The following is a 26,635-nucleotide window of genomic DNA, read 5'->3' on the forward strand; positions in this document are numbered from 1 at the left end:
ACCCATTGGTGATGCCAATCAAGTACTAAGTGGATATAATGACTAAGACAGGCAAACAGGCATCCATGTGTAATTGAGTGGGGGAGAATGAAAGCAAATGAAAGAATTCTGTAGAAAAGTATTAATTATGAGTCTACATTTTATTTTTTTCACAAAATTTCACCCATTTTATGAGAATTTTAAAAAGACTTGGGATGAAAAAGTTAAGTTGCCCCCTCACCAGATCTAACTTTCCCACATCAAGTAACCAAACAACCTACATTTTTTGGAATTAAAGAAAAAATAAGAAAATTTTGTTTTTTTTCTAGAATTTTCCCACCCCCACCTTTATTCCAGCAAAACAAACGCAGCCTAAAGAGTTCAACATGGAAGATACACTGAACATCAGAGGAAGAAGCGAAGCTGATCTAACCTAATTCACTGCAATCAGTCCCCACAGCGATCTTCTAAACTCCACTTCTCCAGGGCCCAGGCTGGGAGAAGGCCCGAATGCATGATATGGTGGCCTGTGTCGGCCAAGCCAACAAAATGCCAGGGTTGGTAAACATTAGACAGCGTTTCAGTGTGTTTTGACTTTTGGCCATAGTGCACATGAACAAACCCAAGACGCTTGGTGAATAAGTTAACCTTTCATTCTGATATTGGTTTCCTGGGGGACATACATAATATAAAAATAAAAAGGTGGGGTTGCACAACACACACCCGGATTTGCTAAATAACTAGCGGCCAGATCCTAGAGTTTGCTCTGAACTGAACATGAAGGTAGGCAACAATCAGAGGGGCGTCGGATGACCAACATCTGAAAGTCTGGGGTTCCATCCCCCCCCGAGAATATGCAAAAAAAAAAAAAAAAGAAAAAGAAAGGTAGACAGGAGATTCCACAAGTTTCAATGGTTAAGATCTTTCACAAGCAGCAAACTTGTGAATCTTTATTAAAAGTGAACAAGGGGTGAAATATCTTGTTAATGACAAAACAGTAAAGTTTTAACCCCCCAAATATATATATATATATATATATATATAAATACAAAGCAGTAAAGTTGGGAAAAGAAAGAGAAATTTTAATAATATATTAATTCAGACTCCTTCAGTGTCATCCCTGAAGGCCTCCAGAAAAAATTAAATGCTGTGAAAGTTGAAATGCATTATTCAGATAGACTAGCTAGCTTCCTACTGTTCTCACCAGAAACAAGCCCGGCAATAACAAAACATTGTACTGGGATTTTGAATCTCTAATTACTGCTGCCCTTCGGTCTTCTCCAAAAATGTCTTCTTGATCCAATTGAATGGCTACAATATGACCAAAAAATGCATTAACCATATAATATGAAAGAAAGAATTAAAAATCATATCAAATTATTTTGAATTTACAAACAGAGAGACATAAGTAAGCTAAAAAAACAGTTTAAAACTGCAAGGAGATCATTGAAATAAAAAAGAAACATAAGTAACACTTCTGTTATATCTCACAATGGTAAAAGCCAGTAAGAGAGTATTCAAATTAAACTTACTAATTGTAGTACTATATCTTTTCTTTTTCTTCCAGTCAATAAGAGGATATTTTAAGCACCCTAAAGAAAGTTTCCTGGTGGCAGAAAACGATTGATCTACAATAAAAAGGGGGGGGCGCTTAACCACCAAGTTTTAGAAAATAACCTGCTAGCACACAAGTAATCTGCAAACAAGTTCATATCTCTACTTACAAACCAGAAAAGAAACTGTTAAATCTTGGTTTTAAGTTCAAAATCTCCTCAGTAAGACAAGAGCAAACCCAATCCAATCCACTGGGTTACCCATTAAGAGCTTAAACAACTGCTTGACCGTATGAGAGAATGTTGACTCGAGAAATCTGAAGAGAGGAAGCCAGCAATACCGCATCTCTAATCGATTCAATCTCCATAGCTGTCGCTGAAAAACCTCACCCAAATGATGATTTGCTGCCGTGAAATGTCCCCCGGGTCCCAGATAAAACACTCTCATCCCCCTTCATTGATGATCGATCCCAAGAAGCATCAGTATAAATACTATAGGAGGTCGTGTCCCTTTGGAAAGCCTCTCATCAAGTGGATGAATCTCCTCCAGGATGCTGTAGATTCACAATTGTGTACATTGACTTTATATCATTCCAAAAGCCTCCACCTGCATTACACCTGACTGGACATCAGCCTATGTATGCAAGTGCCTAGTCAGATCTTTGCCTTTTTTCTAAAGCCCTCTGTGCAATGTGGGTGCCCATGCTATGGAACAAATATTAACTCTCGTCCAATTCTCTCTTTCCTTTATTTTCATATGTTGTTTTTCCACCACTCTACCCAACCCTTGGGGAATAACAGCATATTATTGTCTCCCCCCAATTGTCGGTGGACTGCGATGCATTATCCATTGATACTCAACCACCATTGGAAGTCTTCATAACTAAATTAACACTTACCTCATATGCTCATCACTTCTAAGTCTTAACCTCATATGGTCATCACTTCTAAGTTTTAACTGTTCTATGAATCACATAGATCAATACATGATCAGCCGTCAAAATTCATCAAAAAAGAAAATGGAGAAATGAGTCTCAAGTACAACATCTTGCAAACCAGACACGTTTCCAATCTAGGGAACACCCCCCCCCCCCAAAAAAAAAAAAAAGAAAAAAACCCACCATCACCACAACAATTTTTGAACATTCAGAGCCTATCATAATTGTCCTCAAATCTAATCCAACAGTCCATTGACCAAAACCAACTTATCAGATGTCCAAAAAAAGTCGAGCAGGTAACTATATTTGACAGGGACATGTAAATAACATTCTGCTATGAAGTGCTGAGGATCTAGGATAATACCTAATAAGATACATTCACTGTTAAGAGTCTGAGACATTAAGTTTTATAAATATTTTTGGGGATCACTAACTTGTGTTTAGTGATGAAAAAGTAGTACACTGGAAACCTCTGAAGCATCAAGGATTTGCAAGAAGACAAGCCCGAACAAATAATAATAATAACAAAGACACTAAGTGAGCTTCTCAAATTGAGGACCTTATTTCAAGTTCGTATGACAACTGACAAGCCATGGACTAGAGCACTGTAGTGGAAGATCATATGTGTCAAAAAAGGATTCGCGATGGACGTCTTTAAGAATTTCTACATCAGTGCAAGGTTTGGTAAAGAACGCAGTTCAATTTACAGTTAAACAAACCAGATCTAACACTTTAAGAAATCACGGCAATAAGGTAAAACACATTACAAATTACTAAAATGTTCCACATAATCAACAAAATAGTGGAACCAAGGGAGATCAGGAAACAAAATCGAAAATTCTGACAAACAAATCCCAAAAATGTAACCAAACATGTTTCCGAATCTAATTAAGACGAGATTGAGGCTGTATCATAAAAACCGAAGCAGCAGAATTACCTGGATCAGATAAATTGCTCCCGTAGCGGCAGCGACTCCCCACATGGCGGCAGCTTGAATGTCGGTAGATTGAGGAAGAAGTCCAGACCGAAGGAATTTGAATGGAGCAGATCCTGCAGGCATTTTCGCTATCTTTGATCGAAGAAACCCTAATCTGTTTATCGAAGAAACTTCAAATCTTGTTTTGCCTTTCTACTGTTTCCGTACAGTTTTGAACGAAGAACGGAATAAATATAGAAACCTTTTCAGCGCCACCCGTTGAATTTACTCTTATTATTAATGCCATCCCTTGACTTATTCAATTTGTCATACAGGCCCTTTAGTATTAACAAAGTTTTTTCTTTATTTATTTCTAATGTTATCCTTTACATTTTAAATTTAAAACACTTCCATGATGCAGATCTTCTTAATTTTTTGACCATGGTTGGAAGATGATGAAGTCTTGGAGTGTAAATAGAGCATAAAAAATAACTCTAGGTTTTACAGTTAAAGTTATTTTTGTTCTTTTGAAATATTTAACTTGTTTTCAGTAATACTTACATATAATTTTTCATCGGTAAGAGTATTTTTTATATATTTTTATTATGTAAAAGATTTGATGATAAATTGAATAACTCAAGGACTGACATTTGAAAATTTCTCAAAAGTATACATCTTTGACTCAAACTGGCAGGCATGGCCAAAACTATTAAGTGGTTAAAGGATGTACAACCATTAGATGAGAATCTTTTTTTTATCAGGATTTTCAGACGGTAAGAGACTATTGAAATTGGATGTATGATATTATTTTGCCCTTTATTAGAGACAAGAAACTCAAAGATGATACTACCATCATTTAGAAAAACCATTTGATACCAATTTTTTCCCTTAAACTCACCATTTTGGATATCAAAAGATTGAATTTTGTTGAGATTAATAAATAATAACAAACTTCATAATTATTTTAAGATTTTTAAACAATTCATTGACGTCAAGTCATTCGTTAACCAACAATACTTGATAGGAGGGATATAATAGTTTCAAACAAAATCTACAATTGAGATAGTAGATATAAAGGATATTATCATGAATTAGTAGTAATGCAAAAGAAATTAGTAATAAAAACATAAAATAATTGTATTAGCCAATGCAGGGTTGGTTGAGTGGTAAAGATCTATGCTTCTCAGTGGAGAGGTCGTGGGTTCCGTGGGTTCCACCCTTGTCGGGGACGGCATTAAATTTTCAGTATTAAAAAAAAAAGCATTGGATAAGGAGGAATATTACTAATATAGATACCGCCGGATGAATACGAACCCAGGACCTCCCTTGGGAAGTTGGGCTTTTTAACCACTCTACTAATCCACCATTAGATAAGGGGATGCAAGCAAACGAGTAGAATCATCCTGGTGTTGAGAATAAAAATTGGAATAGATTTTTTATGATTTAAAATTTTTTCCCTTGAAATGAAATGTTTTGAGTTATTGTCGTTAAAAAAATTCTTCTATTTTGATTAAGAAAATATATTTTTTTTTTGATGAATTATTTTGAAATTTGTTCTCGTCTCTTACCGAAATTCTCCTCTTGATCCTCTTTTGAATTTTTTTTTAACAATAAAAGATAATAGATAGAAAATTCATTATGTTTAGTGCGAAATATCAATACTTAGCCCTAGCATGCTAAATCTTAGCTTAGCCATGTTCCACTATAAAACAAATCTTGAAAATCCTATTCTCTTTTTTAACCAAACAGCAAGAGAAACCTCTACCCAACAAGAGAGACAGAGAAAGTAAAAGTGATGGTATTATTATTAAGAGGTGGTTTTACAATTACCAGTGAAAGAACACCTCAAAACCTTGCACTCTTGCAGCCACAAACATTTCAATTTAAGTATTACAGTATCATGATAAAACCTCAGTTGTCTCTTGGATCATTTATTCCTACTAAAAACATAAGGAACTGACAATGAGCAAATCCTGTCAACACACAAATTCAAGCGACAAGCTAGGCCTCGTTCGGGTAAGAAAATAAGCTGAATTCCATCCAGTTTCGATAAAAATGTGCACTTAGACCTCACCATCCCAGAGGTCTTCAACGCTTCTGTAAGCGCCATAAGTTTCACTAACAAAACCTGTACCTCTAACCAGTCTCTCCTGCATTAACACCAAAAAATTACATCAATACAATTTTTACATGACAAGAAGAACTCGAGCATCCTACTACAATGTTATAACCATTATGGATTCAATTTCAAAAATCAACGTTGTGCCCAAATACACCTATAAACCGTTCACCATGACACCAATGTGCTTGCGATTTTCATCTAATCTCGTAGAAAGTGAATTTCCTCAGGTCAAGATCACATATCATGAATTCCAAATCCTTTCAGGTCTTACTTGTGTTCATCGGGTGTAAAGGATTTCCAAATTCACATTATGAAACTCGTCACTCAAATCTACTCTACAAAACCCTTGTCACAACAAAATGGAGCATTCATAATCCTTTCATTGTTAAAAACTATGTCATGATATTTATGACCAATTAGGATGTACAAACTATTAGGATACTCTAATACCAGAATGAGGATGTGTCAGCAGTGCAGTAAACCATTATGGGAGCACAAGCTCAGCACTACAGTAGCAGCAAAAGGGAAAAGGAATAACTTGCCTGTTCAATTTCAGCAAACTTTGAAAGCAAATCCTCAGGAATAGACCAGTCAAAGACATCAAAGTTTTCCTTGACCCTCTTCTCACTTGTGGTCTTGGGAAGCACACTGTTACCCATTTGGAGTCCCCAGCGAAGAGCAACCTGTGCAGGAGTCTTGCCCAATTTCTCTGCAACCATTTCTAAGGCAGGATGCTTAAGGACATTCGTCTTTATAGAACTTGTTCCTGGGGAACCCAATGGTGAATAACCCTGCATAAAGATAAATGGAAAAATCAATACTACAATAGAAAAATTCTTAAATAAGAGGAGTTGTGGCACAAAAATTTGCTTACAGATAGATGAACTCCCTTGGCTTTACACACTGCACGTAGCTTGGCCTGGTTCCAAACAGGGTGGCATTCCACCTGGTTGACAGCAGGAGGAACACGAGCAACCTCTAACAAATCTCCCAGCTTCTTTGGAGAGAAATTGCTTACACCAATAGCACGAGCCTTTCCAGAATCATAGAGTGCTTCCATTGCCTTCCATGTACTCGGAATATTGGGTACAGTGAGGTTTTCAGCTTTAAAACCAACAGATCCACTCTTCATGCTCACTGGCCAGTGAATCTTCAAGAATTTGGTAGCTCAGTTAGCAGACAGATAATACTCAAGTACAAGGTCTATGAAACTAAGTACCACAAACAAAAAATTCAGATAAACATTTTCTTTATGAAGGATAATTAGAAGATGATTACAAGACTCTGAATCAATGAGAGAGCATGAGGAAGAAGTCTTTATTTATTAAATTAAAAAAAAAAATTGAAACGAAATTCAAGCAGAATGGACAAGCAAGGTAATTCCAACCCTGCACCCAACCTCATTGAGGCTCCATGAAATTATGTAGCCAAGAGCTTTTGACGATCAAATTCTTCTAATATTGAAGAAATTGCAACTCACAACACACTAATTCAGAGTGTACCCAATGCAAAACACTCTCACAATTGTAGGGTTTGGGGATGGGAATAATGAACACAGCGTTACCCCAGCTTTGTAAGAGGTTGTTTGCTGATTAGAACCTGTGACCACTAGGTCATAATGGAGCAACCTAACCATTACGATGTCTGCCCTCTCGAAACACTCTAATCCATATTAATTCTGACAGATAGCAAATTTGAATCGAATCGAATAATATAAATGCAACTCAACTCAAAAAAGCCTATCCGGACCAACTGGAGTCACATGCACTAATAGTGTTTCACTGAACAAATGAACCATTCTGAAGTGGTATAGGGGATCCCTTATATACCATACTACTGCATCCGATAAAATTGGCACAACTTTATCCTTGTTTGCCAAGATAGATGATCATTATCATTAAAGCAGGAACCCTTCTACTAAAATATTGACACATCTTGATAGTAAACATAACATTTAGAAAGTAATCTGTGAATGGAAGCACATACAAGGTAAAGGTCAACATAGTCAAGTTGCAAATCTTGCAAAGTTCTGTCTATTGCCTTAGGTACATCTTCTGGTGCATGATCTTTACACCTGCAAATTCATTTAACATGTAAGCTTTCCAAATCAAATTTCTCTTTCAGTGAAAGCGTGGTACTGACTGTAAACATGTAGAAAGCTTAACCCAAGTGTCAGGTATAGATGGTGTTGCTTCAATTATTTTGCTAATCAAGGCCAAAATCCAATATAAGAATCAATACAAACCAGAGTTTGGATGTAATCCACAAATCCTCCCGTGTCACTATACCATCTGCAAATAGCTTCTTCAGTGCCAAGCCAACCTATAGCAGACAGAAACCAGGGGGAAAAAGGTGAAACAATCAAGGGCCAAAACTAAAGCAATCATGTCAAGGTCAAACAATGTCAAATTGTAGATCATACAATTGGTTAGTTGGCCATCATGATAGAAGGACATATTCATCCTGGTCATGGCAACAAAGTATGTTGTCAGAATTGATGGGAATTCAGAATGAATTTGAATTGATCTCAAAACCATATCCACTGAAATAAAATTATGAATACCCTTGGTTGTGACATGAGGGTTGAAAAAAAAAAAAAAGTGTTTTCAGGGTTACTCTCTGTATTGCAGAAAAACTTTTTATTTCAATGTAACTGCCCTGCTTCAACAATCATTGGATTGAAATAGAATCCTTGACTAATCTCATAAGAAGTCTTGATTGGAAGTCATGCATTGACCACTTCCATTGTTGAATTGGATTTGAGGTTCATGAAAACCAGAAACCTGTTAAGCAGGCCTGAATAAAGTATAAACCTAGCAGCCAAAAGCTCCTAATGTTTTGGAAAGAAAAAAGACCAGGCCCATGACCTACTAAAGAATACACCGATAGCTGGTTAGACCATCTCTTTCCATTGGTATCTGTATTAAAGTGTGTGACTACTGATTAAGTACTGTTGCTAGTTACTATACCTAATGGATATGGTTGACAGTTTTTGTGTGTGTGTGTTTGTGACAGACAGAAAGACGAGAGAAATAGAAATGCATATCCTGAACAAGAATTATGCAGGTTAATCACCTCCTTCTCATTTCCGTAAACTTGAGCACAATCAATATGCCTATAGCCAGCCTGTCCATGAAATAACAGAGATCAATAAACCAGAAAGCATGGATAATACATACATTAGAAAACATATGCTTGCAATTTACAGACAAACAATTCAATAATGTCTGGACTTTAGACAACTGAAAACAGGTATAGATAGGCACAGGATATAAGATAATACTAATGCACAACACTTCTGCCGCAGTGTCTGGGAGGACCAAATTTATGCAGCCTTAGCCCCTGCTTTACAGGAGAGGCTGTTCCCTAATTTTGAACCCACGATCAACAGGTTGGAGTAGCACAACTTAACTGTTACACCAAAACTCACCCACTGTAAACGTGTATACCTATATAATATCAAAAGTGTCAAATGGACAGGTCTTGGTATCTAAACAGAAGGAGTTCTGATCAGGATTTAAAAATAGTTTACTAGAATCTGATGTAAGTAAGTATTTTATTAGTGATCAAACTCCATAAAACAATTTAAATTGCAAATTAGTGGTCATCCTCATTTTATGTAATTTTATTTTTTATCTGAGTATATGAGGCATGATACTTTGCCATGTGATCATTCAGTCAGCTCCCAAATTTTGTAGAGACTTACTCCATGTTAGGCACTTATAAAGTAAGACTGTTACATAAAAGTTGGAATTGATGAAGCCATTATTCCCCTCCATTTTCAAGAGTTCATGAATCTTTTTTCCTGCCCACCAGTTAGCCAAATCAGCCTCCACACATGATAAAACCAGTTAGACTATTTTTTTTTTCCTTTTATTTTACTTGGCCTCATACTTTTGTGTGAGCAAGAAAAATATGAGTAAAAAAAGTTAAAAACGTTTAACTTTTCGATGCTGGGCCAACTTGTGTGCTTTGTGTCGTCAATTGATTAGTATTTTAACAGATATAGTCAGAGTGACTAAGAAATGGCATTAAAAAAATTAAAGCTGAATAAATAAAAAGGAGTAAATAACAACAACTTCACATGAACTCAGTTCCTTTTTACCTACCAATCCATGTAAGGAGGTAAGCAGGAATAAGAAACAATACCGTCCATGATAGAGCATTTCAATCCACTGTTCTACTTGATTCTAACCCAAATCAGGATAATATTAAACTAAAGAGGCACAACATTTAACCCTGGTCTACACTCTTCAGACGGATTTGTTATCAAATTTAGGATTTAAGAACAATAACAGATCATTTTTGCATATTACTCATGGACCTTATAATTTTCATTTCGCATTAAGAAGGAAATGGTCCACATTTACAAACACCAAAAGAGAGTAAATTATAACTAAACAACAGATAAAAACTCAACCAAAGTACGAAATAAGGTTATCACTTTAGTTAATGTAGATCATAGCGACTGATTATTCGTTAAAAAGAAGAGGAAGAAACCTTGACAGCGGCAGTGACAGCTTCTCCGACAACTCCAGGCTCTGATTGCCATGTTCCTAACCCTACAGAAGGGATTTTAGCTCCGGTGTTCAACTCGAAAAATTTAATTTCGTTTGCCATTTTCGCACTGCAACTGAAGAATGCAAGAAAACAAAAGCGAAGATCAGATCGACTTTCGATAAGATAAACAATAAACAAGAACAAGAGAACCAGTAAGACCTGTGGAAGAAGGACTTGTAAGCTTTCTTGTGAACAACAGAGAAAGCTCTACTCTTAATCGCTCTTGTGCTCGGTTGAAGCCAGCCTCCAAGAATATATAGACGCAGTGCCATTCTTGAATCTTTATAAATCGTGCGGCTAAAACAGGCTCACTTTATACGGTCAGACCGTCAGAGTGTCTGCCTCCCTCCAATAATATGAAAATCCAAAAATGTCCTTACTGATTCTATCGCTTTCATTTTTTTTTCCATTTCTGCGTGGGGCACGCGGGGAAATGACGGTTCGGCATGCCAAATGCATGCAGTAGTACCCGCCAATAAAGGAGGATTTGCCACGTGTACAGCTGGTAGTTAACTTTATTCCAATCGAGTGGACACCAAAGGCTCGCATAAAGAGAACGGTGGTGACATCAGCATCTAGTGAGGGTTTTTATTGGGAGAGAACCTAGAAGATCGTCTGGAATGTCTTCCCAAAAGAGACGTGTGGTGTTTGGCCGTTGAGAAAGTGGACAAAGAGGTAAGAGGGATTTGGAAATCTTATAACCTTTCCGGATTTAGGTTTTTCCGAGAAAGGTTTTGGTTGGGCTCTGGAAGGCGATACATGGATATTTTAGGATTCATTGGTTATAATTTTTTCTTTTTTTAATCACAGTCATCGGATATGGATATATATATATATATTTGGTAAGATAGTCATCGGATCTTCATGTCGCGTCACTTCAATAGAGTACAAGGATCTTAGAAAATGATACATTTATAGTGGTCAAAAGTTCACTAGGAGGAGATTTTGTGTACAATTCCAACTTTTATACCTATGTTGCTGATGTATGTGATGATGTATGATTATAAAAGTATCTGGAGTTATTACCTCACTAGTATTTGCAAAAGTGAGACTAAATTTTTTATTCTTATATTATATTTAAAATTTTTTTTTATAGATGTACTTTGAACATAGTAGTGACAATCTCTTATGTAAAATTAGTAAAATCAAGCAAATCTTAATTGCAAAGACACCTATTAATAAGATGTCAACCATTCAAGTTCATGGGGGAGTTGCTTTTTTTAAGGTGAATGAATGGATAGAAAAGTCATTGTGCCCCCTCCTCCAATATTGAGCCATGACTCTGCCCCTATTCAAGTTCTCTTAAGGCTTACTTTTCAAAGGATTATTCTATTTTTATTCATGACTATACTAGAGTTGCTAACTCTTGGATCTATATGATAATACTACGATAAATTATTTATATGATAGTCAGTGTAATTCATGCAAGAATGCTTCAATTTTTTCCCAAATGATCAAAATAATTAATGTATTAAGGCATGTATAATGCAAGATAACAAACTTACAATGGTGAAACAACTGATAAGTGACATGGGTCAAGACACCCGGAATACATGTACAACACTAAGATGCTAATGTGATTAATGCTCTTCTTATTCTCCTTCTTTTTTTAAGGCTGTGTTTGTTTGTAAATGTGGGGTGAAAAAAAAAATGTGGGCCCTATGTGTAATGGGGTGAAGGAGAAGAAAAACAAGAAAAAGAAAGTCTGGAAAAATATTAATGGTGGGACCCATATTTCATTTTTTTCAGACTTTTCCTCAAAGTCCCACACTTTTTTTGGGGTTTTGAAAAGGCTTGGGGTGAGAAAGTTGGGTTGTCACCTCGCCAGATAATGAAACTTTCTCTCACTTTCCCACCCCAAGCAACCAAACAATATACAGTTTTAAGATTTAACAAAAAAATAAAACAATTTTGCTTTTTTCAATAATTTTCCCACCCCATCTTTATTTCAGCAAACAAACGCAGCCCTAATTAGGTTGAAATGTAAATGCTTCATTTGATTACTACCATTTGTCCACTAATAAACTTGCTACTGGAATAATAAGGACAAGGGCTTCTAAAGACTTAACAACAAAAAGAGAACAAACAAAAATATACTTTAAGCCATTACGAGAAAGAAGGCCTCATGCATGTGGGTGACTTTGCAGTTCCAAAATTGGTGTTGAATACAATTAAGAGGTTGGATATCTAGGAAGTGATTTTTTTTTTATCTATTTTGGTGAAAACTGCAAAGTGACTTTGCAGTTCTAAATTTGGGGTTGAAAATAAAGAGTTTTGATAACTACCTAGTCCCATAGTATATGAACTGTTGGACTTATGTGAGATTCAAGGAACATAGCTATTCCTTTTTATTTTTTGTTAAGATTAAATTAAAGATCTAAAAAAAATAAAAAAAAAAACCTTGCCAATAATGCCTCGATTTCGATTTTATATCTTTTGGGTGGGCCTACCATGCTTTCATTGCATTAGTTTCTTTGAGCAAATTGCATTGGCACCACAAAATGGAGGCCTTAAATTACTGACAAGCACTTTGTGTTTAAAAAACACAAATACTCAAAATTTGGATTTTTATTAGATATATTTGTCTAATTTATCACTCAAAACAGTTAAATCAGTGTTTATCTTGTTTCAATTCTAAAAATATTTCTATAATAAACAGTATCTTGACTGTTTTCAATGATAAATTGGACAAATATATCCAATGAAAGTGCTTTAAGGCTTATATTTTGGAGTATTAGTGCAATTTGCTCTTTTTTTTTAATTATTTTTTTTCTTTTCTGAAACTGAGGTTTTCCTGGAGCAGTTTATGTGCATCTTGAATGGGATCAAATTGGTATAAGAGGTGGAATTTAGACCACAACATTGAAAATATCACATGCATTATAATATACTTAATTGATTTAGGGCCTGTTTAGTTACATGAATCTGAAAATTATACCCGTTTGGTTGTAAAAATCTATAGATTCACATTTTTACACTAAAAACGTCAATATGTAAATTTATAGGTAAGGGGTGAAATCCAGATATTTTAAAAAAAACTATACATTTGCACATTCACAAAAATCACGTCAATTAAATAGTTTTTTAGGATGAATCCACATATTTCATTACACAACCAAACATTTAATTTTATAAATTATGACTCCATAGATTTAAAATCTCTAGATATTTGAAATCTCCAAACTCATGCAACCAAACAGGCCCTTACATACATATTGATGACTGCATTGCAAATATACACATTTAAACTGTTTATCCCCTACAAACGCAAGAATAGTCCGTCCAAACGTTTGTAATTTTACACTTGTGAGGTGCAAGGCTACGTCGCTGATAAATTTGCTTTTGGCTTTTGATACTCTCATTGATGATGGAATAATCGAGAATCAAAGGTTCCTTAGATTCTTAAATAACTTGTGTTTTTAATAAGTAAATTTAAATTGTGTTTTCATTTGAAACATTAAATTTATTTTAGTTAGAAAACAAATCGTAATTAAGTACTTAAATTATTTTTCTTAACAGAATTATTTTAGTTTGAATAAAAACATTTGCATTTCCTTCACAATCAAACGAACAGTAAGTTTTGACCAAAATTAGTAGAAAAATAACATTTGAAATAACAAAATTATAAAAATATAAGACACACGAAGGCTTGAGCTTAAAATATTCTTAATCTCAAAGAACCCCCTAGAAGAGTTTGTCACCAATATATCACAAAGAAATTTACAAAATCCACCTCTTAGGGCTGTTTCGTTACATGAGTATGGAGATTTCAAAGTATCTAGTTTCAAATTCATAAAGTCTATTAATTGTAATTAATTGTTTGGTTAATCCGAATATGTGGAATGAAATATGTGGATTCATCTCGAAAATTTATTTGGTCCAACGTGATTTTTGTGAATGCACAAATGTTTAGCGCTTTTATAATAGGGGTGAAATCCCCCATACCCATAAATCTAAAAAGATTCACGTTTTTAGTGTAAAATAAATGAATCTCTAGATTTCATATAACTAAGAACTTTCACAACCAAACGGGTAATAAATTTTACATTAATGAATCCAAAGATCAAATTTCTAGATTCATGTAACAAAAAATGCCCTTACATGATACATAAGTCTCGTTCAATTGCATTGAAAATATGAAATATACATTGAGCTATAGATAGACCCATTAGGTTATTCCATTTGATCTAGAGTTTAGACTCCACACTCGAAAAATGTTGGAGTAAACCAATATTTAAAGAGTCCGGATCCGGATCCTCTACCTATTTGAATATAACATAAGCAATGTCAAACCATGACCTCTTCACTAAATGCCCAAAAGATGGATTCACATCTTTTATAATTCTCATCCTCTACAATTCTTTGTAATTCGTATTTAGGATTGCTATACATGACAATTAATTATCCAAGGGTCAGAATTAGAACGCAATTAGAAACTGAATTTAATAAAACCCAAAAATTAAGCTTTAAGAAGAGAGAAGAGATAGAATTGGAAAATAATTTAGGAATTTATTAGATTCAATTCTTAGTTGAGTTTTAATTGTGACTATTTGATAGGAATTATAGAAAATCGTAGGAGGTGGGAATTGTAGAGGATGTGAATTCCGAATAAGACCAAGGAGATCATAGGGTTTGATAGAGTGGATGGGGGTCCTTATTGTAATTCTACATGGAAACATGGGCTTTGATAGAGTATCGGAATCTCGGCTGTTTGCATCTGCTGCTTTTGGTGCGCGTGACCAATAACCAATGATATCTCCGCGTTCGAGGCCCAAAGCTCCGGTGACAATAGATTCGGGCCGCTCCAGAAAAGGAAAAGTAAAAGGTAGAAAAAATAGACTTTCGCGGTCTGGTCTGGGCCACTGAGAAAAGAAACTAATGAAGCAACGCCAAGAACACAAAAAAGCAAAAGCGGGAGAAAATAATTTCTCTTAGAAAGAAAAACCTCTAAGAGGGTTTCTTACTTTCGGTCACTCGCTCTGCAAATCTCACTCACATTCAGAGATAAAACTCTTCCTCGATTCAAATCATGGATAGTATTTCTTCCATTTGAATCTCTGACAATGTTTTGACAGTTGCAAAGGTTCGATCTAAACAGATTCACACCTTGGGAGATAAAAGAAAAGGTTTTTTTTCATGAATTTCGGAATCAGGTAGAGGGAACTGTCCTTTTAGTCGGCAGAAAGATGAAGAACGTCTTCGGGAGTCCTGGTACTGTTAGTGGATTTATTCTGAGGATAGGACAGTGTCTTGGCGCTGCTGCCTCCATTGGATCAATGGCGTCTGCGCACAAGTTTAATAGCTACACAGCTTTCTGGTAGTGCCTCTATTCTTTTTTTGCTTGTTTCGCTTGTGGTTTCTAGCGCTAAACGTGTTTCGGCTTTTGAACATATTATATGAGCTTCAAATTAGTGATGGAGTAATTGATTAGAGATTTAGCAAGTAGAAACCTGGTCTGAGCTATAGATTTTTATTTTATTTTATTTTTAAATTTTTTGTATTTGACTGGTTCTTTAATTGTTCCGATCCCCAGTGCAGATAATTATATTTATAGTTTCATTCGTTTGGTTTATCTAGGATTCATAATTCTGAATTTTTTTGATTTACATTGTACCTGGCAGTTGGAACAGGATGAGATTATCCATATTCAAAGCTCTATTTGTTGTCAGACTTAGCAATTCAAACCTCCACCTAATCAGAGCATGTACATTTTGTGAGGTTAAAGAAATCCAATGTGGCAGTTCAAGTTAGATCTTATAAATCATTAGATAGCTAACTTAAAATGATCATGAGTCTGAACTCCATCTGAACAAGTTGACACTGCAAATATATAACCTTTTTTCCTTCTTAAATTCTGTACCTACCCATTTCACTTCACTTACCAAGAGGAAGTGACTGGTGTTTTCCAGTGTCCTATCCACTATCACCGGTCTAACAGAGTATATAACAGTTGTTCATGTGCATCTTTTGAAGGTTTGTTAATCTTAGATGCTTCGTATTGTTAGAGTATTTCATAGCTGGCCAGTTGCATTTTGTGAGGTTTTGTCAATCTCAGCTGCTCCACTGCCTCTAAATTTCTCATGAAGTTTTGGAAGATGGTATTATTAGAAGGGACCAAAAGTTATTAATATATATGTTGATGATGGTTCCTCTACTAGAAGTCCTAGGGTTTGGAGAAATTGTGCCTTCTCCTAGTTTTAGAGATCCTAGGAATTTCATTCACTTTGCTAAATGACTTTTATATGGGTACAAAATTAGATCCTCGAATGTGTACTGTGAGTACGTCTTGTTGGAGGTGCCTTATTCCCCCCCTTTTTTGTGTTCAGGTGTATATCTTCACGTATTTGCTTCCTACTTGGCGCTTGTTTTAGAAGCCCACATTACATCCTGGTTCCTTGGTAGACTAGTCTTCATCATGGTTCAAAATTTTGTTGCTAACTAGAATTTTGTGAAATAATTTGATTTCAAGAAGCCTGGAAATGAAAAGGGTGGCTGCTCTATAGGCAATACCAGATTCTGGCCTCCCAAAAAGAAAAAAAAAAAGAAAGGCCTTCTTGTTTTGAAGTTTTGGCATTGACAGTTATAAATACTTCACCAAAATAAGTGAGAACTTCTACCCATTTCATGAGTCTTGACGTGAAGAGAGATAAAACACTAGAAAACCTCATATTTTCTAAGCTTGTAGTATGTATGAGGTAGTCAAGGCTTGGGGGTCTAATATGTAAACATTTTCACATGGACCTGTACTTACAGAAGTGTATCTAACATGCACCGTGGAGACTATTTTTTCTTTTCCTTTGGTGTTCCCCACTTGTTTCCCTTATAAATCTTGTATATTACCTTCTCTTGTCCCATATTTGCCAGTATAGAAAAATTAACAGTAACTTGTTTGCAATTAGTTCACATCTGGTAATTGGCCTACTATTTGGCTGTTATGCAGTTGTCGTTTTGGTTGTGTTGAATCTTTTAAATGATCCATTTTTTGAACCTTCTTATGTTAAACTCAATATTGCTGTTGGGGATTGCTAAAGACACTATAACTTATTAACTTCCATATCACCCTGCACTTTGAACTGATGTGCATCTTTTGGATTCAGTTACCTAGTAGCTTCAATGGTGCTTCAAGTACTCTGGAGCATGGCACTTGCGTGTCTTGATGCTTATGCTTTGATGATGAAGAGGGACCTTCAGCATCCTCTATTAGTGAGCATGTTTGTTGTTGGCGACTGGGTAACTGATTTGCTTCCTTCTGAACTTCATTACCTGTAGCAACTTCTACATGTAGAAATGCATGTTCACTGGAACTTGAAATTGTGGATGCATGCATACACATGATATTGTTGTTTGCAGACTTTAGTGGTAGTCAAAGACTCAAAATTTGTATCTCATGTATGTTATATATTTTTGAAAGAGAGTTTCTGTTGGTGTCTGGGTGGTTTTTTTGGTTTGTTTGTTGGGGTGGGGGGAGTTCCCCCATGTCACATGTATGGGTTATGGTAATCAGTTTCATCAATAGGGAGTTGACAGGGTAAGAAGATAAGAAAGTGTCGTGGATGTGAGAAGTTGTGACTTGTGAGAAAGCATCCTCAAACTAATAGAATGGTGAGAAAGCATCCCGCACTAATGAAATGGTGATTCTTTTCCCATTTTCAAGCAACTCTATTCGTTTTTGAGAGATGGGTCGGTATGGTGAACATTGTGGCAATCATTTTTTTCCACACACAACTCTGGCTGGAACACTTACAATCCTAGCATGAGGTTAAATATCCTCAACACTGACTCAGCTTGCCAAAATGTTTGTTTATGATTAATCAGATCTCCTCAATATCTGATCCAAACAATCGTGTGAGCAGTGGTCCAGGTCACAAAATTTTCACTGGATGCAAATGAGTTTCTTATGTAGGACAGGGTTGAAGGGTCAACCAGGTCCAACACCAGTTTCTGGAAACAGGGAAAAGGCTCAGTTTTGATACGATAGAACAGGGTGGTTAGATAGGTTAAGGTTTCAATTAGGGGCTATGCTTATTATGATGGAATAGGTCTGGCAGTATGGTGGAGCAGGATGAGGCAAACAAATCCATATCTAGTTGTAGCTTCTGACAGTTGAATTTGCGGGCTACCAGAAAAATGAGTTTTAAGGGAATTTGGGATAATATTTATGGAAGGTGATCTACAGGTAGATGAAGGAGAGAGTGGAATCTAGTGGTGCTCTAGGAAAGGAAATGTTTGCTCAAAAGAAATGAAAATGGTGATGGCTAGATTGGACAGGAAGAGAAAGTAAATGGATTAGGAGTTTGGTTGATCAATTGAAAACCAAGGAACTGCAGAGGCAGGAGCAGGAGCAGGTTGTTTGAATTTCGTGGATGAGTATTCTGATGGCTTTAAGCCCTGGAGAAGTGCCCCCTGGGTTTCATGCTGCAGGGAGTAAAAATGATTCACAACAGCTCCTTGTCCAAGGATCAAACACTGAGGGACACATCAGTAGATGTGGTAGCTTGACAAGAATAGTGAATCACAAATCACTGCCTGCTGTGGCCCTTCTGGCTCTGGGTTGTATTATTGATTGCAAAGAAAACAGATAATGGCAGGGATCAAAATTATGAGGTCTTAAAATAGAAGCTTCCAATGTTGACCAGTTACTACAATTACAAGACACTATCAGTTTCTAAGATTGATGTGGACTGCTAACTCTTCTCAGCTACTAGTTCTGAAAATAGAAACCTACTACTTAAAGTGAAAATAAAAAGTAGATGTCCTGGGATTCTAATTTAGCAATTGAACCAACGTGTTTGTTGGTGTTATTATATGATTAAAAAATTTAAAAACATAAGAATGCAGCAAAATTGTAGTAGCCTGCTCAAAATTGTAGCTGCTGCTGGTGGTTTTCAGTCACCTTCTTGTCTGCACAATTGTTATTTGCTCTAGGCTCTCAGATGGTCAAAATGTGCAAAATATTTTTGCGGGACTGAAACAGGCTGAAGGGGGTAGAAAGAAGTTCAGATGTAATCCGAACATGTTTCTTCCTTTTTTGGGGTAGGGGGAGCCTTCATTGGTTGTCTGTGGAAGTCTTCGAGTCCTTATAAACTTGTTCAGCAAACTTGCCATTTGATTTACTTTTCTTACTTCATTCTGTAATAGACATTAGAGATTTATTTCCCATTCATGTCTATCATAGTTCCTGTAATATTAGCAGTAAGCCTGTATTTTATCCTTGTACGGCTGACAATGCCACATCTCTATATACTTGTCATCTTATTGGATGCTTTTTGTCCCACCAGTCATGGTGCTACCCGATAATGATTCACTTATGAAACTTATGTCAGTGACTTTATGCAATGCATATTCCAGTATATAATTGCAAAGTGGAATACAGGTAACAGCAACGCTATCACTTGCAGCAGCGTGCTCATCGGCGGGGGTCACAGTTATATTTACTAAGGACTTGGATTTCTGCAAGATGCTCTCTCCTGCCGCTTGCAGCAAGTTCCAGATCTCTGTAGTGCTGGCTTTTGTTACATGGTTCCTTGTTGCTGTATCTTCCCTTGTTGTGTTTTGGCTAGCAGCCTCCGTGTGAGAGACCAATCTCTCTGTCTCTCTCTCTGTATCACCCCCTCCCACTGTTCACTTCCTTTTAGCCTGGTAATGGATTCCATGTAAAATTTTGAATCCTTCATGTATATACTAATATCAGTATCCGCATTAGTTTTTCAGGCATGGTGCGTTTTACTCATTAATGGATCAATCCAAAGTCAATTAGTCTTCTATTTTTTGGTCAAAATCTGAAAACTTTGTCATGCAACATTGTTGCCGATAACCTTGCTTGATGCCCCCCCCGGGAAACACCATGAAGAAACCAAGCATCCCTAAAGGCATCAAATTGTACCAAGGGCAAAAATTTTGATGCCATGCTTCAGATAAACCCAAGGCATCTGCAGCCGGGTTCTGCCGTCAATAAATAAGTTGTGGAAAGTGTAGTCGGAGTTGCATCATGATCAATGCACCCTTTGTTCCTAAAGAAGAAGATTTAGTTATCATCACTGGACTCCTCTTCAGTGGTATTCGTGTTCTTTTCGAACAATTCAGTTTTTAAGGTTACAATTATATTGTTCACATCTTATAGCAATAATTATGCAAACTCAAGGAAAAAGATCATGAGAGAACTCAAAGCATGGATAATTTATATAGCACAACCGGGGAAAAAATTTAACATTTCCAAAAGAAAGTGAGAACTATGAAAACAAAATTCCTGAACAATCTTTAGTAACTCCAGTTCACCGTTACAGCTTCACATGACAATTTCGGGCTTCAGAATGCTACTCTTTATCTCCTTGTGGGGCAAAACCACACCTCCATTGCTGTAGACTTCATCACAGACGTGAACATCTTCTCCAAGGATAGTCATGTTCTCAACACGAGCCCACTGCCCAACAGTAGAGTGCCACCCGATGATGCTGTAGGAGATGCATGCGTGCTTTTTAATACGAACCCCTCTCATCACTGTACAACGTGAGAGTCTCACACCTGATTCGACTACACATCCTGGTCCAATTGCAACATCTGGCCCTATCAGACAGCCCTCTCCAATCACAGCACTCTCGTCTACCAGAACATTTCCAACTATGTGAGATCCAGTAGCCAATTTTGGTGAGGATTGCTTCCTCAAGGAATCGAGGTATAGTCTCAGTCCAGTAATGTAATCCTTTGGTTGTCCAATATCCATCCAGAATCCAGGTAAGACCATTGCATATAGCTGCTGCGCTGCAGCAATCTTGGGGAAAACCTCTTTCTCAATTGATGTTGGCCTCAGTTCAATGCGATCGATAACAGACGGATTCAACAGATAAATTCCAGCATTGATCTTGTTACCCACAAATAGTTTTGGCTTTTCCACAAATTTATCGACTTTCCCTGTTGACTCCTCCATAACCACAACACCATACTTGGATGGCTCATCCACCTACAAATAGGTAGTGATAGAAGGGGTGAGGAGACAATAATATCACAATATTTTCTGGTGTACCATGATATAATTCAAAATTCCAACAACAGGAAACATATTGATTTTCATTCTGAATATTTTCATGGAAATAGTGGGGTGAGAGAAAGAAGAAAAAGTAAGAAGCCAAAATTACCTTGGTCACCATAATGGAAGCCTCCCCTCCATGGGATTTGTGAAAGTCAATCATTTGTTTGAGTGGATACTCACTGATAACATCACTGTTGAGAACAAAAAATGGGTCACCAGAGCCATCAATCAGTTTGTCTCTAGCCAAAGCTAAAGGACCAGCAGTTCCAAGTGGTTCTGTCTCCTGTGAACAGGTGATTTTTATTTCAAGCTTTGTCTCAAAGTCCTTCAAGAAGTTGAGCATCACCTACACCATAAATAAATAATAATTACCAAAAGGTGCACCCCAGAAATTAGAAGCAAAATAGTTATTGAAGGTCCTTGTTGCTCTACACTTGCACTATATTACCTCTGGTTGGTAATTGATAGCCAAAACCACTTCAGTTACCCCAACTGCTTTTAGAGCTTCTATCTGATAAGAAATTCAAGGATCAGTAGTTAAATATTTATATATATTAAAAATAAAAAAGAGCTTGATCATGGGGACAAAACAATTACACAATAGCAGAACATGAATTTTAAGGACTTCCTTTCAAGGTGCAGGGTCACTTCATTCAGGCTCAATCGTTACCCATGAGAACCCTGAGTTCCACTTAAAGCTGAGACTACTTGCTAGGGTTTTTAATCAAAACACTACCAGAGGTTTCTGTTAGATAAGTTCATACCATCTCAAAAACCTTCTCCCAACTCATCATGTACCAGAGATATTCCTAAATTAACTCTAATTTGTTCTTTCCCTATTTTCTAAGTTTTATCACTCATCAATCTCAGCTTCCTCATCTTTTCTACTGTTAACTCCAAATGTACAAAATGTATACATTGTCATATTGCACCAGGATAATATAGAATCTCTTTGAACAACAGAAGGAGGGGGGGGGGGACACAAGGGGAATTCAACCATCCAATCAGTTCAAGTTGCATGCTACAATAGAAACACCTCCCAGAAAGTTGAAATGCATGCATGATATTGGCGAAACAATTAGGGCAGAAACAATGTGGAGCATAGAAAAGCATGTTAAGGAAACAAGACCTGATGCAGAATCATAGGCTTGTTAGCGAAATCAACCAGCGGCTTGGGGACACTAAGTGTCAGTGGCCTCAACCGTGTTCCAAACCCTCCAACAAGAATAAGTGCCTTCATGATGAAATCCCTGCCTTTCCTGATACCCAACAAGTCAGACTCTTAGGATCAGTTCATCATAAATTAAAGGAGAAAGCAATCCCAGTAATAGATTCAATAATGTGAATTTATCCATGACACAAGAAGAGAAAAGTTCTTTCATGGAACTCAAAGCATTAGCATTTGTTGATTCAAACAATGATAAATGAGCTTATACTTGTCTGCTGAAACAAAGCTGTCAAGTTTCAGATAAGGTGACAAATTGAACTCAAAATGAATTCACCAGATGCAAGAAGAAAGAAGGAACAACAGTCCAGAATAAGAACCATAGATTAAGGGCACTAATAAAATTAAAGGATGCATAATAAATTTGCACCAAAAATTAATGTTGTCATAGGATGAGTAATAATGCGATACTAGAAAGTAGGAACCAATACATATTTCTTCATCTGAATAAGGTATGATATAAACTTAGTCAATAAATCGGTGGTAGGGTTGCAGTTCATGGAGGCAAATTTTGGTTTGAATAGTGAGGACCAACAACTTGAAATTGGGTCAGGTAGTGGGACTATTAACTGGTGTTCCTGGTCTTGTTTCCCAAATAGTAAAATTGGTGGCACTTTACACAGGCGAAAAAAAAGGAGGGTGGGGAGCCAGATTACCAAAACGAAGACCAAAACTCTAAGAACATTGCCTATGTGCATGATAGCAAGAAGTGAACAGAAATTTCAACTATGTCCTTCGATTGTGACAGAACTAAATAACTGTAACGGACAAGTTTACCTGAACCAACACTCATCCTTCAGCACAAAGATATAGGGGTTGCACAGATTGATGAGGTAAACAAGCAGAAAAGAATAAACTGCAAACTCAAATACTTAAATGCAACATAATAATGAATTTATATAATAGGATTGAGTATATACTCAAAAATAAAGCTTCAATGTCCTCTTCAATATGGAGCATACAGCAAAAAGACCCAACCAAGTTTAACACAGAATCATTCCAGGTCGTTCCAGTTTTCCATAGTGATGAAATTACGCAGCGAGATTGAATAGCGCCCACATCACAGAATTCTTCAAGAGATCTAAATCCAACAGGTTTTGTGGTCAACTCAAGGAACTCGGAAGCACACATAATCTGAATCAGTTCTCGTTTTGTCAAGAAAACAATAAGGAGACCTTCACCCATTAATCTAGTACAGACTTAGGTCTGAACACAAATCTCTCCGGCTTCCGATATAAATCCCACCCATTACTTGTTTTTGAAACTCATGCAGAGTAGTGCTTAGTAGTTACCAAAGATCTTCAACCTCAAAGCAAGAATGGGGTGAAATAAAGAATCAACCAACAAAACACTGAACCCACGAAAGCTTTAAGCAGAAAACTGAGAATGATAGACGAATCGCAAGATTTATGCAGAAACTCACCTGGAGATTTACTTGAACTTGGACGGGAAACGGGATTCCGGGCCCTTTTTCCCGGCCTTTCGTTCCCTTCTCCTCCTCTGCTCCTCCTTCCCGATAGAGCAACGTATTGGCCGTGAGTAGCAGGACAATCACATTACTCGCTGTTCGAACGATGCTGGTTTGTTCTTCGTGCCAAAGCCCAATTTTAACCCGAAATTAAATTGGGATTATCGCACCTTTAATCCGATAAGTTGCATTTCGAGTTGCCCAATAAAAAAAAAATCTGTTTATTCAAATTACCAAACGATACATCGTCGTGGTTTGTGCAAACTGCCTAACAATACACTGGATTATATTAGATACATGACATCCACCTATCACGTTGACAAATCAAACCCATTAATCACATTTGTTACTAGTCAACAGCCATGATTCGTTAAAAATTCATTGAATTTGAGTGCATGCAAGCTAGCTCTAGTGTTATTTTACCATATATTTATGCCATAAGAATCTACCCAATTAGATTAGAATATTCTCTCTACGTTGTGGTAGAGCATCTAATAAGAATTCAACTATGTAGATTGGAATTCTTTTTCATAATGACTAAAGATTCTACTACATTTGCCAACTAATAAATCAAACAAGAGACTAGTAGCTCTTACTAAAGAGGTAAGTGGTTGACTTTTTTCTTCTTTTCGTATATATAATATTCTTCTACCCTTTAATAAAGTTACTAATTGTCAAAAAAGAAGAAAAAAAAAAATTTGTACAAGAAAAAATATAAATGTGAACTTAATTTCACGGATATATATTTTTTGAAGCAAGGCGAGAATATTACATATTAATAGAAACATGGTAATAGTACACAATATGGGTTGGAATATTTTTTCTTCATCATTGCAAATATGAATTCATGTGGATGTACTTTCGTATATAATTGGGGCAACCTCTTATGTAGAGATAATAAGACCAACAAAGTCTTAGGCTTGAATCTTTATTCTTTGATATTTTTCTTGATTCCTTTTCCATTTCCTACTCCCTAAACCTACTGATTTTGACCCTTTGTTTGATTGGAGGATCCAAATAGTCCGTAGGCTTTATGATTTTTATTTACAATAGTGGTTGTTGCTAGTTGTCAACAACTTGGATTTTGCCATGTCTACAAAATATAGTCAGACGAATGCAAAATGGCGAGGGCTTATTTGTAATTATATTTTCTCGTTTTACGTTCTAATGTTTGATATTTTCAAAATTTATAAACCAAAAACCCCATATTTTCCCCGACTTTAATCCCCTATTCCGCAAGTTGGTGATTAGCTTGTCTAAGTTTGATTCTTCAAAAATTTACGATTCTCTCACACTCTAGTAGATTAGAGGAGAAGCCATAACAATGGTGGAGCTAGTCCTGAGGATCATGTAGACAGCTGCCAGAGGGTGAAAGACTGAATCCAGACGCACTATGGGTACAAATCCTGAAAGCAAGATATTTCAAGGATAAAAGTATTTTTTATCCAAAGGTATACACAAGAAAATGGTCATGGATATGGAACAACATTGTGAGTATTCTACCCCAACTACAAAATATGGTAAACCGTAATGTTGGAAAGAGGAATAAAACCTCATTTTGATTTGATCCATGGGTACACCCTCAAAGTGACAGGATGACAACATTACAGGACTTCACAAGGTGGTCACGATAGGCAATAGTGGTGAAAGTGGCAAATAAATTACACAAGCTGAACAAGGAGATACCTTCATCCTCCTCTAATCCCACTCCAATAATAACTATTCCAGTAATTCTACTGGATCAAGAAGACTCTTGGTTCTCCTCTATTTTTCCAAATGGAAAATTCTCAGTTTAAACGACATTTAAGGAAATAGTCAAACAACGATTCATGACCATGGACTATCAAATTTTTACCTTACCCCAGACTTGCTAAGTCACTATTCTTCTTCCAGAATGAGTCGCAATGTACATATATATTCTATAGATCGAGAGAGGTAGATACGCTATAGACTATAGTGGTAATGGACCCTTTTAACTCAGCAGTAGAGTACCGCCATGGTAATGCATAAGTCATCAGTTAAAATCCAATAAGGGGCTCTTTCGACAAAGCTCCAGTCTTAGCCATCAATTCAAATTCGATAAGGGACTCTTTCTACAAAATTCCACTCTTAGCCTTTGTTTTTGAGTGGAGAATAGAGATTTTGTTGCTATTTGTAATAAAAAGAGAAAAGCACCCCAAAAGGAGGCCAAACACGACACCCCACAGAAAAAACAACACCAGCAAACACGAGCCACAAGGAAACGAACCACCGACAACCAAAAACCCACCAATACCACGGAAAAAAAACCCAAGGCACACAAGGCGCCGGAGCGACGAACACGGCGGAAGCCGGAGGAGGGAAAGAGAGCAGAGAAAGGCGAGCAGGCACGAGGGAACACGGAGACGGACGGACACGGACACCCGGCCCCGGGGCGCCGGGCAAACCCGGGCGCGGGGGGGACGCAGGCGGAAAGAAGCGAAAAAAAAGGCGGCAAGAGGGAGGAAACAAGGGAAGAAAAGGGGAGGGGGGCACGAGAAGGAAGGGGAGCAACGCGGCCAGCCAAAACGGAGAAGGAGAAGGGCGATGGGGGGGCGGAGGGTGGGCCCACGGCCCGAGAGGGCCAGCAGGAGCGGAAGGAGGCCAACCGCACGACAACACAGACACGCGGGGAAAGAACCCACCAAGACGGGGAACAAGGAGCGGGGTGCCAAAAAAAGGAGAGGAACCCGGGGCGCAAATAAACAGGAAGAGCACAAAAAAAAAAAAACAAGACCCCGGGGGAGCGGGGGCAAGGGGGGGGGACGTGGGGGGGGTAAAGGAACCCCACTGGGGGGGGCCCCGGCGCCAAAAATTAATATAAATGTAA

The 26,635-nt window shown here is 37.0% G+C and overlaps 3 protein-coding genes across 3 annotated transcripts; 1 reads left to right on the top strand and 2 right to left on the bottom strand.

Annotated features, from left to right (window-relative positions):
- Positions 1-5,163: 5,163 nt before the first annotated feature.
- Positions 5,164-10,349, bottom strand: LOC149027243 (NADPH-dependent aldo-keto reductase, chloroplastic-like). Its single transcript, XM_089160843.1, has 8 exons — positions 10,228-10,349; positions 10,009-10,141; positions 8,584-8,634; positions 7,754-7,830; positions 7,495-7,582; positions 6,383-6,658; positions 6,051-6,299; positions 5,164-5,536 (listed from the first exon to the last, which is right to left on the bottom strand). The coding sequence occupies exons 1-8, from the start codon at positions 10,338-10,340 to the stop codon at positions 5,450-5,452; spliced, it is 1,074 nt and encodes a 357-aa protein (XP_089016969.1). The 5' UTR covers positions 10,341-10,349; the 3' UTR covers positions 5,164-5,449.
- A 4,554-nt stretch (positions 10,350-14,903) lies between these two features.
- LOC149027244 (CASP-like protein 5B2) lies at positions 14,904-19,894 on the top strand. Its single transcript, XM_089160852.1, has 3 exons — positions 14,904-15,385; positions 17,166-17,298; positions 19,442-19,894. Exons 1-3 carry the CDS (start codon positions 15,255-15,257, stop codon positions 19,640-19,642), a joined length of 465 nt encoding a protein of 154 aa, XP_089016978.1. The 5' UTR covers positions 14,904-15,254; the 3' UTR covers positions 19,643-19,894.
- Positions 19,895-20,020: 126 nt separating this feature from the next.
- On the bottom strand, positions 20,021-24,037 carry LOC149027245 (mannose-1-phosphate guanylyltransferase 1-like). Its single transcript, XM_089160861.1, has 5 exons — positions 23,743-24,037; positions 22,224-22,353; positions 21,543-21,605; positions 21,201-21,440; positions 20,021-21,025 (listed from the first exon to the last, which is right to left on the bottom strand). Exons 2-5 carry the CDS (start codon positions 22,332-22,334, stop codon positions 20,354-20,356), a joined length of 1,086 nt encoding a protein of 361 aa, XP_089016987.1. The 5' UTR covers positions 22,335-22,353; positions 23,743-24,037; the 3' UTR covers positions 20,021-20,353.
- Positions 24,038-26,635: the final 2,598 nt, after the last annotated feature.

Source organism: Hakea prostrata, chromosome 1 (genome assembly GCF_041222555.1).
Source record: "Hakea prostrata isolate BN-2017 chromosome 1, UWA_Hpros_2, whole genome shotgun sequence".
NCBI classification, from domain to species: domain Eukaryota; kingdom Viridiplantae; phylum Streptophyta; class Magnoliopsida; order Proteales; family Proteaceae; genus Hakea; species Hakea prostrata.